Genomic DNA, 17,212 nt, shown 5'->3' on the forward strand with positions numbered 1-17,212 from the left:
ACTGTACGCTAAAACTTTTTTAAAACATTAACACGAAAAAAAAACATTATTTTAAGAAATTAAAAATGTTAGTTCTGTAACTTACAAAACTGAAAAAATAATTTTAATACATCATAAACTTTTCATTGCAAAAACCAACAACTAAAAAAGAATTTTAACAAACTACAAACTTTTAAGTTCTATAATTTAAAACTGAAAACAAAATTATTTCAACAAACTGTAAACTAAAACTTTTTAAAACATTAGCACGAAAAAAAATTAAGAAATTAAAAATGTTAGTTCTGCAACTTACAAAACTGAAAAAATAATTTTAATAAATCATAAAGTTTTATTCTAATAACATACACACGAAAAATTATTTTAAATAAAAAAAAAAATAGTTAAGTTTTGTTTTACAAACTAAAAAGTAAACAAATCGTAAACTAAAAAGTTTTATTCTAACACCATACAGACGAAAAATCATTTTAAATAAAAAAAAGTTAAGTTTTGTTCTACAAACTAAAAAGTAGTTTTGACAAATTGTTAACTGAAAATTTTGTTGTAATAGCATATACACGAAAAATTAATCACAAACTTAAGTTTTATTAAACTGAAAAATAGTTTTACAAATCACAAACTTTTAATTGCACAAACCAACAACCAAAAATATTTTTAACAAGTTACAAACTTTCAGTTTGTATGATTAATAAATAAAAAAAAAACATTAACTAACGAGGTGCAAACTTTATGTTTTATAATTTACAACTAAAAATTAGTTTTAACAAACGTTTAAGTTCCATAATTTACAACTTAAAAAATAGTTTTAACAAACTACAAACTTATAAGTTCCATAACTTACAAACTGAAAATACAAAAAAAATAGTTTTAACAAATTGTAATCTGAAAGTTTACCTCTGAAAACATAGGCTACACATGAAAAATTTATCACAAACATAACTTTTATTAAACTGAAAAATAGTTTTAACAAATCACAAACTTTTAATTGCATAAACCAACAACCAAAAATATTTTTAACAAGCTACAAACATTCAGTTTGTATGATTGATAAATCAAAAAAAAACATTAACTAACGGGATGCAAACTTAATGTTGCATAATTTGTAACGTTAAAATCTGTGTTTGGAGATTTGTTTGTGTGTTTTTATCAGTAGGTGTCATTACGTGTTGCAAAATTTGTGCTCTCATTCTGCTGGAGTTTGTGTTTTTTCATGCTTGTCTTAAGGTAACAATTTGTGATGTAGATTGCGCTAGGTTTGTTGATTTTTTTTTCCAGTCCTCAGATTGTAGAAGTATATGTTGCAATAATTTGTTCTATAGCTGTTCATTTGGGTGTTCTCATTGTATAAAAGAAATGTTGATTGTTTAGCTGGTATTAGCATCATCTAAAATAAAAAGGTAAAATTTTGTTCCTGCATGATAAGCCTAAAGTTACGTTGTTTTAACCAAGCCATTATTCTTACAATCTTTAAGCGATACTATATCAACAAAAAATAATTTCCAAGTTAGCTATATTTATCAAAATTACTATCAATGATAAGATACATGGGTTTAAACTGAACACAACTAAAACAGGAGGTTCTACATGTCTTAATTTAGTGGCTGTGTATTGAGTTGTATCGTCATGTCATTATCATAGAGTGGTTTAATTGTAATAAGCATCATAACACACAATCATAACTGTTATTCCTGTATGATAAACCTAAAGTTACGTTGTTTTGATCAAGATATTATTCCAGGCTAGTTACATTTATCAAACCTTCCCATAAAGTTTTAGCTGAAACCGCTGTTACAGCGAAACGAAGACCTGGTGAAATAAAGGTTTACTGAAACCAACATAAACCGAAAAGATGATAAAATGCAATATTTATTACTGTTCAAGATGATAAAATGCAGAATTTATTAAGTTTTTTTTTTTTTTTAGTCAAGTGATAGGTTTTGCCTTACAATGAACTAAAACCATTTCACTGATTAAAAGATTCATCAAAGTACAACGAAATGTTCAATCAACTTAAACATCCCAAACAACAGTGAAACCTCATATACCAATAAAATCACCAAAAGATCCCACCAATCAATGACAAGTAATGAAACTCGAAAGATCCACTCCCCATAAGAATGCAACACAGTATTCGGAAAGACCTGGAATCGAACCAATAGACCTATCCAGTATCCACCAGAATCAATAGTGAAAACTCCACTCCTGCAAGCAAACAGCTTCACGAAAAAACATGGCTGCAACCAAACCGATAAAAAATTAACAAACATACAGACACATACAGAACATATACAAAACATATACATACAGACAGTTTGCTAACTTACACGCGATCAGCTCCCACTACGTATTGTACGAGAAGAAAAACAAACATTCGTTTATGGTATTTAAATCGTGATGCTCTATGTCTAGAACCAAAAGATCTGCAGTTTAAATCAGCAACGCTACATTAGCTAATATTTTGTACACAATGAAGGTACACCCCTTCATTTTCTTTGAATTTTGATATTTTATGTTGGTTGAGCAAGAAATATAAATAACGTTAATAAACCTTTATGATCTTCAAGTATATGCTTTAGGTGTGTTTAAGACTTGTATTGAAATACTAATTATGGCAGTACTTCGAAGCGAAGATAAAAAATAGTTAAAATCACATCATTTACAAGCTCTCATATGTAATGTATATATAATGTAATGTAATAAATCAAATGTAGTTATTACTATCTGAAGCCTTTACAAATTGTTTCACCTAACGGATCATCAGAAGGTCTTATTCAAATAGATTCTATTTGAATAAGACCTTCTGATGATCCGTTAGGTGAAACAATTTGTAAAGGCTTCAGATAGTAATAACTACATTTGATTTAATTCGCTCTGCTTTGCCTTTTTGCTTGGCATTGAGCACTTTTTGTAGTATTAATAGTTTTCATTGTTTTAATGTAATGTAATATATGTAATGTAATTTTAATGACAGAAATTAAGGCATGATAATTATGAAACGCCTGCGAGATGCGATTAAAACATTCAATGTGCAGCATCATGAAACAGAAACGATGACATAAAGCTATCCCGTAACTTTAAATAACCGCAAACATGCCGTAGGTTGTTTCCCTGCTCAAGCGTTTAATGAATTGTATCATAGCCGTGATTAAAACACTCAGATTCGTTCGTAGTCTAAGAGCTTACACCACGGGAAGTCTCAAATTACGCAGTGCTAGCGAGATATTCCGACACTTATTCCCAACAAAACCTTCTAGTCTACACGATACGAGCAAATGGATGGTAGCAAAGAGAAGACCCTTGGTTTAAACATGTAAATGATCATTCTTGACAGATGTGAATACTTGAACTTTGTGTTGTCTGCTTAGATAAACGAACCAATATTATACTTTTACCGTGCGGACATTTACGTTGTTGTCGAACTTGTGAACAAAAAATTAGTACATGTCCTTGCTGCAGAAAATGCATTTCAAAAACTATCATTGTTTATCGCATTTAAAAAATTAAACCAATACTTTCGTATCTGCACATGTCTGTACCCGCCGTCTGTCCCCGGTAACGACGCCAATACCCGTCTGTACCCGCCGTCTGTACCCACGAGGGGATGGAACCACATCTCTTACTACTCACAGACCATTTTTTTGACTGGTCTACTGTTTTTCATCTACCAATGAAGAAAAATGTCGGCTCGTTTTGATGACAAAATCAAAAACTAGCTGTTTTCAAATACTTTCTCTGATGCAAGTCCCAAAAGCTTACTCGAAAAAGACACTGCAGGCCTATAAGCTTTTGATCTCCCATCTATTTTTGCCTCGTGTGTTTGCTGAATTTATGTAATCAACGTTTCGCTATTTCTACATTGCAGAATACCAAGCGATTGGAAAGCTCTGATTGGTTCTTCATTTCTTACTGCGGTTGGTGTTCTATTGGAAAGCTGTTCAGAAAAGAAAGTATTCCCTCATTTGCTGGTTTTGTTCATAATTTTTGGAATAAAAAGCCAATCGATTGGTTACAGGTAGGATACTGCATATCCAACAGCTACTGTAATGGCAATTTTATGATGAAGGCCAAACTAATCTAATAAAATTAATGATAAACTTCCTGTCCAAATGCGTATAATGTAGAGTAGACTTTAATATTACAATCTGTTTTTAAAATATTTTTCAACTAAAGGATAAACAGAAAGAGTTGTCCGATTTTATTTTGCGGGTTGATCTCATCAAAGAGTCTGTTATATTGGGGGTTTTGTGACGTCATCTAACCTTGTAGCAAAGTTTGTTTCAGTTAGTTGGAACTCTTTTAAACAAGTTCTTTTATATTTAAAATATGTAATTTTACAATAATAACGACACGAAATGTGAATAAGGATTTCTTAGAATAACATGATACAGATCAAAATAAAAATAGCCTTATGCCCAACTAAGCCTCTGAGTCTGCAAACGGCTTATGTAGACCATACCTGCAACACCAGGGCTGTGGATTTGGGCGAAAAATATACGACTCCGACTCCTCGATTTATAAGTGGCCGACCAACTTCGACGGTAGCCACTTTAACAAGTCGAAATTCTGCCACTGAAATTGACTAGAATGAAACCGCCATCAATCATAAGCTACGGTTTAAGTGACGTACAAAATGACGAAAAGAAGATCATAAAAGCAAATTAAGTGATGGATTTTTTGTCAGCTGGTTGGCTTAGGGGTTAGGGTTAGGGCTAGAAAGTAGTCATTTCATTGACGTGTGTTTGATTCTCACCACTGCTATTGCTCTTTTTCTTCTGTAATTACCAAATAAAGTTCAAAACAAGCATTAACTCTCTGGATGAGTGCTAGAAGGGTCACAATTGGACGGTAGCCTCTTATAACACGTTCTGATTGGTTGGCGGTTGCATTGTAGTCAATTTCAGTGGCAGAATTTCGACTTGTTAAAGTGGCTACCAACTTCGACGGCGGCTTCAGTGTTACCAGATTTTTTAGAGTTGTCAGACTTTTTTTTAAATGTTTGTCCCTTTTTTTTTTTAATTTAATTTCACTAAGTTGCGATCAATATTGAAATAGCGACTTACACAATACAAAGAACAAGAATCAATGTTTTGAAAAAAGATTGCAAAAATGTTATTAAGATTCAAAGAAAATGAAGGGGTGTAGCCTACTAGCAAACCGACAAACTTTTACTTGAAAGGGTACTGTTATTTTTTATTCACTTGTTAAAAAATATTATTGTTTGTTGTTTTGTATTCAACCGGAGTGGATCTTTTTTTAACGACTTCGGACATGCCAAAATCCTTCCGTATCCGGCTCTCTAACTCCACAGCCTGTAACCCTGCCTGTAACCCGCGATGCACAGATTACGATGACGATGATGTTTGCGGTAATTAACTGAGCTTGTCAATTAAGGTCATCATAATCTTGATCAAAACAGCTTTTGTCAATAAGGTTTACATAGAATCTAAGTATTAGGCTACTCTTATATCCGAGCCCAGAATAATTTTAGGATCCTGAAACGTTTGCAAGAGGGAGTGGGGAATTGAAGACAACACCGTGTATTCCCTTTTGCTGTAAGGCGTTTGCATCCAAGCCATTTTATTAAACAACTCCTTTTACTGTTTGTTTTGCCATGTCTAGTGTTTAACATCCCGGGATCTCAGTGGTACCGAGCCCAGAGTGTCCGATATCTTCTTATCCAATGCGCTATTTTTTTAGGGGGATTACACAAGAACAGCGTATTGTACGAATGACGGAGATGAACTAAGATGCCAAAAAGAATTTGAAAAGAGATTACCAGCAATAGAACCATATGTTTTTCATCATGTTGGAAAGTAGGTGTTTCATGATTGCATGACCACAGCTGTGGTTGTAGAATTATCTCGGCCAAAATAGTTTAACTTGTAAATTGTAATTGCCTAAGCCATGCAGTTTACTAGTCGGTGTCCTTTTTTAACAAAAGAGCCATGCTGCTATGGCTTTCAGCAGATAGGCTATGACCAGCAAGAAGCCACAAACGTAATATAGCCTACATATTTCGTGGTGTTTCCGTAAATATACATGAGAATACAGTTTTTCTGCTTTCTTAAGAAACAATTCTGTCATAAACATTCTGTCATAAAAAATGAAAGGCTTTTTGAGCTTTACAGTTTTCGAGCTGCCGCAAAACTACCAGCTCTGATGTGACAAGCATGAGGATTTTATCTATTTATTAAAAGCTTTCTTACTGTGCTCCGCTTTTTCCATTATTTCCATAACTGCTTTCTTCTGCTCATCTTCAGTGGGGTAGCCTATTTCGCAGCAAATGGCATGCCTGTTCTGAAAATGGCTTAGTAGGCTACGTCTCATTTTTTGTTGTTTTCGAATTTTTCCCACATGTTACAGTTATGCCAACATCATTTCATTGAACACAACGTTATCTGTCAATGCTCTGTTAAATGATAAAGGTTAGCACATGACAGCTTAGATTTAGGAAAAAAAGAAAAGCATAAGCCGTAAGGAATAAAAGAATGTTTCTTCCTTGCTGCTTAATAATCTCTTTCCGTAATGTTAGTCTCCTTGTATTCTCTCGTTTTCGTAAACGATGCACTTTTTATAGCCTACTTCACAAAATATGGACATTTTTGTCTGACCTAAATAAAAAATAATTCGTTATATTTAGAAGTTTTCAAAAACATGGAATAATTATTTAATCAGCTTTTGCTTCTACTACTATTCGTTGAAGACAAAATTCTTTATGATGTATTTTATTCGTTTTTTATTAAATTTGATTGGCAATTTGCATTCACGGAGAATACACTACTGTGCGATATGTAGGCTATCAGAGATGTGCGTATACGCCGCAAATTCTACGCCGCATACTTGCAGCGTAGATTTTTTGTTTACGCTAATGCTTGCGGCCACATTTTTTTGAATAGTTTGCGCTTGAGGCTACGCCGTAAAGTTTTCGCGGATTTTTAGCGCATAGCGTCAACGCATACTTCTTAATATTTTTTTTTGTTACAACACGCCAATACCTTCCAGCGCTACAGTTGAAAGAATGTTTTCAATGGGCAAAGACATATTGGAACCAAAACACAGCAAAATGTCAGATGAACACCTTCAGATGCTTGTTTAGGTTTTCTTCGTGGAAATTCAAAATAAAACTTGTTTGTAACGAGTGGTTTATACCGTGTGAATGTTTGGCACCTAGCAAAAAAAATAAGTTTACGCTAGTGTATGCGCTGACGCTGACGCTGCCAACTTTTTTTACAAGTTACGTTGACGCATACGGCGTATGGTTTTTCGAACGTTTGCGTTTACGCTGACGGCGTCAATATTTTTTGTATGCGCGTACATCACTCTAGGCTATGTAGCTCATTGATCTGGTTTTATTTAGTTGCACTATAGACTATCACTGCGAAACTATTAGTAAGACTATTACTGCGAAAATACAAGAAAAATAAGGTTTTATTTAGTTTTAATTAAGTGCTTATTACAACTACCGAATGCTAGATTTTCATCACGATTGCCATGTAGCCTAAAATTTTCACCAAAAAACGATAGAATGGTCTAATTTTATTTACTGTGTCTGATAGCTAGAAAATCATTCCAACATTTTTTGTACCAATGTTTAATGTTCTGTGGTACTACTTAAGTGCTGGACCATGAGTAATGCATTTGTTTATTATTTTTCTGAAAAATTCCAAATGTCAGACTAATACTGTTCGAATACTTCCAAGATTACCTGGCAACTCTGGTCTTGATTTCAATTTTGTGAAGCTGCGGTGATGCACGTTATCATTAACTTTCTAATGTATTTCAGATTTTCATCCCTTAAAGGTAAAGTTCTACCGATATATGACTGAACGAAGAATTACTTACAGATCTATAAGAACACTAGCACATTTAGTATCAAAAGAAGTGCCTAAAGACATGTGGAATGGAAAGCATATTTTTATCCAACAACACCAAATCGATCTAGCTGTTTTCAATTTTTTTTATGATAGATGCTTTTCAATGCCACCAGGTCTAACAATGATTGTACGTATGTCACGGTCTTTGTAGCTGTCAGCTCAAGGCTGAACGCTCAACCCTTTCACAAAAATGAAAAAAAACTGCATCAAAAAAGGGAACAACACGAAAATACTAAGTTAGTAAAATTATCGAGGAAAGAGGTAGTTTTTCCGTGAAAAGGAGGATTTGCCTAAAAAAATTAATATGAATGCAAACGCACTGTCGGAAAAAAATACGTGTTGGTGTTCTTTTCAAGTTTTCTGTTTCGCTGGACAGTTTCCATATCAGGATCAAAGAAGCCTTGACTCCTCTACGCTACGGTACTGCCTTTATTATAGCGAGCATTGTGTGTCGCAAACTAATAACTATATCAATGAACCTCTATCTCATCTTTAAAAACTAAAACACAATACATTTGCATTTGGGTAGTCGACCGTGGAAAGAATGGAGCGGTAGACTGGTACAATGCGGCCAGAACCCATACCAAGCTTCACAACACGATTAGATAATAATTTTCCAATTTCGGTTATTTTGTGCTGATGTACATAAAAGCGATGCAAAATTTCTGGTTGTCGTGCAATAATTGTTTTGTTTCGCAAAATCATGAAGGGATATTCTAAACTGCCCTTTTCGTCTACAGTAATATTTCTAATTTACAAGACAAACTTAAGTTAAAGCTGAACTACAATTAACCCTATTCGAAGGGTTGCCATACCGTCCTTATTTTGAAGGGTCAGGTCTTGGAAAACTTAAATGTCCTTATTTCTAAGAAATGTCCTTATTTTCGACTTGCGTCCTTATTTTGTCTTATTTTCATCAATTACAGAACTTCGATCGTTTTCCTCTGGTATCAGGTGTTGCATAATATTCTAAAATTAGTCTAATTAGTTTCTTCTAGTCATCAGATTCTTCAACGCCAAAGCGTGAGTGCGTCTTCTTGACCTGCGATTAATGCCAGGCAAGACCTCGGCACAAATCTCGAACTTTATTCTTTCCTCAATTCAAGAAAATGACCTAGACATGAAACAGCTGTCATCCTTTTGTGCCGATAATGCACCAGTGAATTTTAGAGGATCACAGCATAGTGGAAAACACAACTTCTTCTCTCGTCTCAAAGAGCAAACATTGCATCTGATCCCAGTCGGCTGCCCTGCTCATATTTTGCATAAAATGCAGCAGAGAAGGGATCAGAGCGCCTCACACTTGACATAGAAACAATAGTAGCCTACTGAAGATTGGTAGCCACTTCAAATGCCAAACTGGTAGAACGATGAGGCTCAGGCATTTCTGTGAGGAGCTTAATATCAACTACTCGACTCTACCAACACACACGCCGACTCGATAGACCACACTTGATGCTGTATTCGAGCGAATGATCGATCTCTGGAAACCACTTAAAGCGCATTTTCTTTCGCTAAAACATCCACCAAGAATATTGGAGGATTTCTTTAAATCAGAAGAGTCACTGATCATCCTATCATTCCTCCACAGCGCTTTATTGCTCTTCAATAAACCACTGTTACTCCTGCAAAAGTTAACTGCATCTGCATTGTTTCCAGAACTGGCAAAGATAATTGAATTTTTCAAGATCAAAATATTGCAACGCCAGTGTAAGTTACAGGGTTTTTCGGGGCAACAATAGACGAACTACTAAGAACAGTCGATGAAGAGCATGCTAAGGTTCTCAAAGCGAGCTTCCAGGAGTTCTACACCATTATTTTGGAATATATCAACAAGCGGTATCAATTTGAGAACCATCCAACGCACATCAACTGGATGTTGCTGAAACATCAAGCAATCGAGTACGAGGAAGTCAAGGGGTTGTCGAAGAAAGTTGATCCACTAATGGCAATGAAAGATGAGCTGTTCGATGAGGTCTCGGCTGTTAACGCTCTGCTCAAGAAGATTCCAGATGATGTGTTCAGCAAGGATGAACTCGAGGTCAAGTGGATGAAGATTTTTACCGGAAACAACTCTTTTCCACTGCTCTACATGCTGGTTAGCATCATTTTCTCCTTTCCGGTCAGCAATGCGTTTGTGGAAAGAGTGTTCTCTCTTGGTTCGGCGCAGTGGACCAAGGAAAAGAACAGACTTAGTGAAATGACAATCAAATCCCAGCTACAAGTTAGTAAAGATAAACCTATGATACCTGAGCTGCCGTGAGATCCATGAAGCAATTTCTAATAACAAGGAGTTGCTGGAGCAGATTGTTTCTGGCAAAAAGTATGGAATGTGATATGACACGGCTCGTATAAATACAAAGTATGTCTAAAAACGTTTTTTAAATGTTGATCTAATTTTTCGGTTGTCCTTATTTTTGGGTCCATGTCGATGGCAACCCTGCCTATTCGGGTGGACGGGTTCCGTCCATACCTAATTACTTTCACCGATTACATAAAAGCTACTGGCTCAAATAAACTGAAGTTTTACTATTTTTCCTAAAAATTATTCATCTTTGGTTTAGTAATAAAAAGACATTTTTGTGTAGTATAGTTTTTTGGTTGTCAGCAGTTTTTGACACCCTACTCCCAAAATTGTCTGCAAAACTAGTATAAAATTAATCAGCATGAAATTGAAGAGGGATTTACTCCACCGCTGGATTTTGCGTCAGCAGTTGTCGGAAGAAAATAGGTCACGACGTCAAATCTTCGCTCTGCTTGATATCAGATGTGTTGCAATGTAGGCCTATTGTTCAGAAAAATCAGTGAAGCATAACAAGTGGACTGGCATTTATGAACAAAATAATGATCTTGTGGGAATTGTGTTTTCGCTAACAAAAGTGCATGAAGTTTAGTACTGAACTTTGTCACAATCAACAATTTCCCTATGTAAAAAATTAGGCTACGGAACTAAAATAACCCTCCACATTTTATAATAAATAAAATGGTTGATAAAATAATATAAAAATATAACGTTGGTATAATAAATAAATACAAAGATTAAATGTAACCATAATTTTACTGCATATTTTGAATTTATTTTTATGGCTTTACGGAGGTCAAAAAGAAGACTTTTATGTCATGTCAAACTTGTCATTTTTTGACTTGTCTTCAAGTATGCTCTGTACATTTTAGTTTACACAAAAAAAGAAAATGTTAGTTTCATTAGCTGTTGGAGCTTCGTTCACCAAAAATAACAGAGGTTGAAACTTCATCTCTAAACCAATATCAGCTTTATGTTCACAAACTAACGCAATTGCTTTGGCTGCGAAAGGTTTGGTTTATTCGCGATCAAATTTGTTACGTAATCTTTTTTTTGTTGCTGAATTAATCTCACCTTAAATTTCCAAACGTTAACGTAGGCCTACACTGTATAGGCCTAAATGTAATTATGAAAAGCTCGATTGGAACACTCTAATCAAAAAGTTTTAGGAGTAATGATTGACTGCAGACTTTTCACTGCTCAGTCAACTAAAACATCATCAGGGAGAGATAACTTATATTTCCAACGCAGATTGGCTACATTTAGCAACGTCGTATCAAATGGCAAACATTCTTGCATAGCAATAAATAGAGTTTCACTTTTAGCAGCATGATGGTTGATTTCGTCTTCACAAATGCAAATGCATTTGTGAAGAGGAGTTCTTGCATAAATTTCTTTAAAATAAATTTGGTTTGAACAAAAGATGATATCTTTCTTCAATTGCGTTTTTTAGTTTCCAATACATCACTACCTGTTTTCAATTGTTATATTTGCTGATAAATCATATATCCAGTGGTTTATGGTTGCCTACTATTCAACACACAACTTATAAAAAGTGCGCTAAACCAGCTTTCGATTTTGTTTTGTTCGACAATCTACAATGGGACAGAGCACATTACTAGGTTTAGAAGTATGCAGCCTACTTGTTTTGAACTTTTGCAAAAAACAAAGTTGCACGTCTAGTGATTATACAAAGTGATCAAGCCAAGTGTAGACAAATATTTATTGAAATAACAATACATCCAAACAGGAAAAAATTTACACATATAAAGAAAAATACAAAGAAAAGTATAAATAAACAAAATGTACTCTTATTTTTCAATATATCCTCCCTTTGCCTTCACCAAACGCCTTAGTCCGTTGTGCACTTGACTGCATGAGGCACGTATGGTGTCTGATGATATTTTTTCCCAACAAGTGCGCAATTTTGCCTTCAGAGCTGTAACACTTGAATGATTTGAAGAATAGGCTTCACTCTCCAAGATACTCCATATTGCGAAGTCAGTTGGGTTTAAATCAGGAGAAGATGGAGGCCATAATTCCTTTGGCCAAAACTCTTCCATATTCTCCTTACACCAGTCCTGGACAAGATTTGCTGTGTGGGACCTAGCCCCATCTTGTTGCAGAGTTATTCCGTCTTCTGCAAATGTTGCATTGATCCAGGGAATCAATTTCTCCCTCAACATTTTCAAATAAGCATGTTGATTAATTTTTACTCCCTCTTCAATAAAGAAGAGGGGATTTTCTTCACCAGTTGAAGTTACCCCAACCCAAACCATTCCAGGGGCTGGTTTCTGTCTCCGGAATATCAGCCTTTCATTCAGTGGGATATTTTCTTTATTCTGCATAAATACGGTCATTCTGATGATTATGCACAGCCTGGACGATGAATAACTTTTCGTCTGTCCAAAGAATTGGTGGCTGCGTGCCTCATGCAGTCAAGTGCACAACAGAAAAAGGCGTTTGGTGAAAGCAAAGGGAGTACGAATGAAAAATAAGAGTACATTTTGTTTATTTATACTTTTTTTTGTATTTTTCTTTATATGTGTAAATTTTTTCCTGTTTGGATGTATTGTTATTTCAAGAAACATTTGTCTACACTTGGCTTGATCACCCTTGTAGTAGAAACGAAGCTGATGCACAAACGAAAAGGATTGTAAAACTGATAGCACAACTAAAGGTACACACAGTTTTGCACAATTATTTTTAAAAAAAAAGTCGACACGCCCATGCATCTTTGAAGAGCAAATATTTGACATAACAATGACATTTTTGATAGTATTTCTACAATTTTCAAACTAGTAAAAACCCAAATTCAGATAAATTTCAAAGTTTTTTTGCTGAATAACATTTAGCAACGCTGAATCAACATGAAGTAAACTTTCTAACAAATACGTTTATTTTTATTTTTGCCATTTAGCGATAATGCAGAAAAAGATTAAAAATATTGATCCGAAACTAAACAAATTTGCATCGATGGAACCAATTTCTTTTTGACTAATATTTTTGCTAAAGTAACATTGTTTTACGTTGAAAGACCGTCTCAAACTGTTGTCGTACTGATTGCTTCAGGCTGTGGAAAGTTTACGTAATTCACTCATCACCAATTTCTTAATTTAATTTTGTGTTTTTGTTACCACACAAATCTATACTTCAAATTTGAAGTAAGTTTCATTGTGAAGCATGGATTGAACCAAACTGCTCGAAAAGTGTTTTGAGTGATTTTAGACTGCATCCTTTCACAGTATTCAGTCAACCGAAACACCCTTATTGTTTTCATGTGCTTGGGACATTTCGTTTTTCTCACAAAGCAGATTGGCTACATTGACCAACGTAGTATAAACAATGGAATGATGAGCATTTTAGAATGAACGCAAAAACTGATAATTACTCACAGAAACACTCAAAATCAGTAATTGACTATGAAACCATATCAATTAAATTCAAACTAATAATTCTCTTCATAATTCATGCATGTTCCCACACAAGTCTAAAACAATTACATTTCAAGTAGGCTAACTTATTCCTTACGAAGTCGCAAGTAGATTGAAGTCACAAGAAAATCAATAGCCAACGCAATAACTAAGCATTATCTGAAAGTTGAAATATTACTTGTAAATGTAGCGTAGTAATTAATGTTTTATACTAAACAACAAATGTTTTTCGAAGCATAATATTGGTTGGTGAGAAGTTTTGTGCTGGTTATCTGGAAAATTTTATCATCTTGTACAAGCAAGTTAGCAAACATTTGTATTGTTTTGTGCCTTCCAAGATTTACTGCGTGACCTACATGACTATTGACTACTGACCATTTCGGATTACATGCACGGCTGGACCGTGCGTGCCTTTAACGAAGAGATTAGCGATTTCAAGGAGATTATGGCGGAGACATCAGACAAATTTTAAAAAAATGACCAAAAAAGCAATAATAAAAAACCGATAGAGTATGTGTGTCCACTTAAAATTTTAACCAGTTTGTAAATAATTTTGCTCTAACTTTGCGAAAAAAGCAACCTCGTATCGTTTAATATCAAAAGTTATTAGAAAATGAAAGTGTGGATGGAATAAGTCCACACGTCAGGCCATTACCTCACAAAAATCGCCTAGTCCGAATGGGGTTAAACCAGAGGTGGGCAAACTTTTTATCTCGAGGGCCTCATTTAGAATCTGAATTTGTTCTAGGGCCGCAGTATAGCCTAGTATAATTAGCCTAAGATTATAAGCCAAAACATCAAATCTAAAATAGTTCAAACACAAGCTTTTATTTATTTTTAAAGTGACGAAAGAAACGGAGATTTTATATACAGTACATGTATTACATAAAAGATACAAAAAAGGTTTGTCTCAATTATTTATTTGAATACAACCCACATAAAGATAACACTTTGGCAGACGCACTTTGAGCGAATTAAACAGAATACATCTGTGAGCGAATTAACATAATCAGGAAAACTGTCTCAGTCGCAGCATTTTTCTCTACCAACACCACGAGAGGTTGGCCTTGATCCAAGACTAAAATGAAAGTCTCATGATGCGACAGGCCGAAGACAGAAATTTCGATTGTGACGAAGGCCTAATCGACTGTTTAGCAATGACTGCTTTGACACTAATACAGTATAATAGCCATGCATTCATGCAAGATCACAATGTGGCTGTGGAAACAAACTAGGCTACTACAATGCGACAAAAATACTATAATTTATCTTTATCAAGATGAACTATATGAAGAAAAAGTTTAATTAAGTCATTGTAGTAATTAAAATTTTCAAGCAATTTTAGGATTATTTTATTATATATTTGCTTCAGGCTTTCGCGGGCCGCATGCGGCCCGCGGGCCGTAGTTTGCCCACCTTTGGGTTAAACCATAACAATTTATGGTAAGGTAGGTTTAAGTGTACTACATTTACAGTTACGCTTTCATTTTAAATAATAATTATTTGCCTTTTTTTGCACAATAAATATATTGGTTGTCCAGTGTCCACCCCATAACTCTATTGTTCAAGCGCCTGTTTTGTGAACAAAGAAACAGAAAGATCAAGCTACGACTGAGGGTATGAGATGGAATAGAAAGGAAGGTGTTTTTTCCATTCTAAAATTTTCTTCCATTCCATCTCAAAAATTTCTTCCATTTTCCATCTGAAAATTCGTAGCCAAATTTCAGCTAAAATTTTACAGCAATATTTTTTTGAGAATTAGGCCTAAGTACCGTTTGGTGTCAGAAGTTATCTTTCCACTGCAAGAAGAATCCAGGGCTGTGGAGTCTACTCCGTCTTCTCTATACTACTCCGTCTTCTCGGTTGATAACTGGCTGACTCCGGCTGCGTAGCCGAATGATGAGAACGTCTGCGCGACGTTCGAAAGAACGTGGGTTCGACACAGCTCCAAACAATTATACACTAATAATATCATGGGAAACAGATCACATGAGCTGTAAACTACAGGCATTGGACAAACAATTATAACACACATAAAAGGAACGATGAGCCACAGGCGATGGCGGTTGAGAGATGGATTACTAGGCTACGTTTGATTCTTAATGCTTCCATGATCTTAGTCTGAAAATCAGATCTGCCTCGAGAGATGATCATTGGTCGATCGAGACATTGTCAGTACACGTTTCACAAGAGGCGATGTGCTCTTCAATTGCACTTTTAGTTGTTAGATTTGGGTTTAAGTGCTCCCCGGCCATTGTCAACAAATGTCTGGTTGACATACCGATGTATGTCTGGTTTGCGTCAGGCAAACAACTAAATTTATACACAACCTTCGAAGAAAGAGCAAAAAGGGTAGGCGACTTCCGTTGAAAATATTGGTGCACTTTATATGTTTTATGCACAGGATGAATGTCACGTGAAAATTTATTTTTTATAAGTTAAGTTTAGCTATAGGGTCTTACTCGCAAAGCTGCAAACACAAGCGCTCATTTCAAGAAATGCATTTCCTCACTTTCCTACAGTCAATTTTTTTGCAAGTTTTCTTAGAATTGGCTCATACAAATAAGTTTACAATTGAGTTAAGACAGAGGTCACCAAATGGAGGCCCGCCACGCTGTATCGCTGCAGCCCACGGAAGGCATCAGCATACAAGTATAACCAAAAATACTTTTCTTGAGGAGTTAAAGAGCACGAAGGCAAAAAATACTTTCCGGGAAGCATATTTTCGCTTTGCATACGATTCCACCGACCGACCAATCAGATTATAGTTCTAGGTGGGGGTTGCTTAAAGTTATTCCAATGCGATGTCCAGCCACACTGTCCCAGTGGTTGATTAAAACGTCTGTTTTCGAATTTAGAAATTGTCTGTGAGCATAGGGTTGCTTATTTTAAGTTTGCAAATGTCATGTAAACCCTAGTGTGCGTTTCACTGTTATTGTGTTTCACGAGCAGTGTTCTCTTTATGCAAGTTTTTGTTGGCAAAATAGGTCGGTGTGCCAACTCAATTTATAATAAATTGGCAAAATATTATGTATAAATTTAAAGACTTTTTCTGATTGTATTATGAAACTATTTAGCTTAGTAGGCTAGGCCTACTGCAAATTTTTTTTTATTTTAATTTTTTTAATATGGAACGCTTTACGATTTTGCGTATCATCCTTGCGCAGGGGCCATGCTAATCCTCTCTGTAACTTATCGTTCCAATTTTAGTATGTACTGCCGAAGCAAGTACTGCAAAATGTTGTTAATCAACAAATTCTTGCCACGCTGATAAGCATCGCAAGTGACAGTTGTCTATAATAAAAGAAAGACGGTCTTAGAGACTCTCACAAAAAGGATGAAAAACCAACTCATTGCTTTTTTAGGGGGAAGACTGTTCAAGAATTACGATAGAATTACGATTTTTTGTTGATTTCCACAAGCGTTTGTTTTATGGTGCCTGGTTTCTTTTTCCCTGTTATTGGAGCCTATTTTTCGCTGATATGTTTGCAGGTCACTATTGTTGCCTGTATTGGGATGTGTCAAACACTTCCTTGTTTACTGAAATTGTTAATTGCAACATATCTTTTGTGAAGCGAAATGACAACACCACTCTTGCTTGGCGA

General features: G+C 35.1%; 2 protein-coding genes and 1 non-coding gene across 4 annotated transcripts in view; 1 reads left to right on the plus strand and 2 right to left on the minus strand.

Annotated features, from left to right (window-relative positions):
• The window catches only part of LOC145769397 (alpha-1,3-mannosyl-glycoprotein 4-beta-N-acetylglucosaminyltransferase A-like), a 44,633-nt gene extending 35,829 nt beyond the window's left edge, over window positions 1–8,804 (plus strand). For both annotated transcript variants that reach the window (XM_082581018.1, XM_082581019.1), the window contains 3 exons: window positions 3,860–4,009; window positions 5,695–5,810; window positions 7,781–8,804. In XM_082581018.1, the coding sequence (XP_082437144.1) occupies window positions 3,860–4,009; window positions 5,695–5,810; window positions 7,781–7,823 (309 nt within the window). In that variant the 3' untranslated portion in view covers window positions 7,824–8,804. The remainder of the gene's footprint in view (window positions 1–3,859; window positions 4,010–5,694; window positions 5,811–7,780) is intronic.
• A 3,180-nt stretch (window positions 8,805–11,984) lies between these two features.
• On the minus strand, window positions 11,985–12,533 carry LOC145768918 (uncharacterized). The gene has a single exon (XM_082580521.1). It carries the CDS (start codon window positions 12,531–12,533, stop codon window positions 11,985–11,987), a length of 549 nt encoding a protein of 182 aa, XP_082436647.1.
• A 4,196-nt stretch (window positions 12,534–16,729) lies between these two features.
• On the minus strand, window positions 16,730–16,837 carry LOC145769715 (U6 spliceosomal RNA). The gene has a single exon (XR_014289042.1). It is a non-coding gene; the product is annotated as a U6 spliceosomal RNA (small nuclear RNA).
• Between the last annotated feature and the right edge of the window lie 375 nt (window positions 16,838–17,212).

Source organism: Aplidium turbinatum, chromosome 4, assembly GCF_918807975.1.
Source record: "Aplidium turbinatum chromosome 4, kaAplTurb1.1, whole genome shotgun sequence".
In the NCBI taxonomy this organism is placed as follows: domain Eukaryota; kingdom Metazoa; phylum Chordata; class Ascidiacea; order Aplousobranchia; family Polyclinidae; genus Aplidium; species Aplidium turbinatum.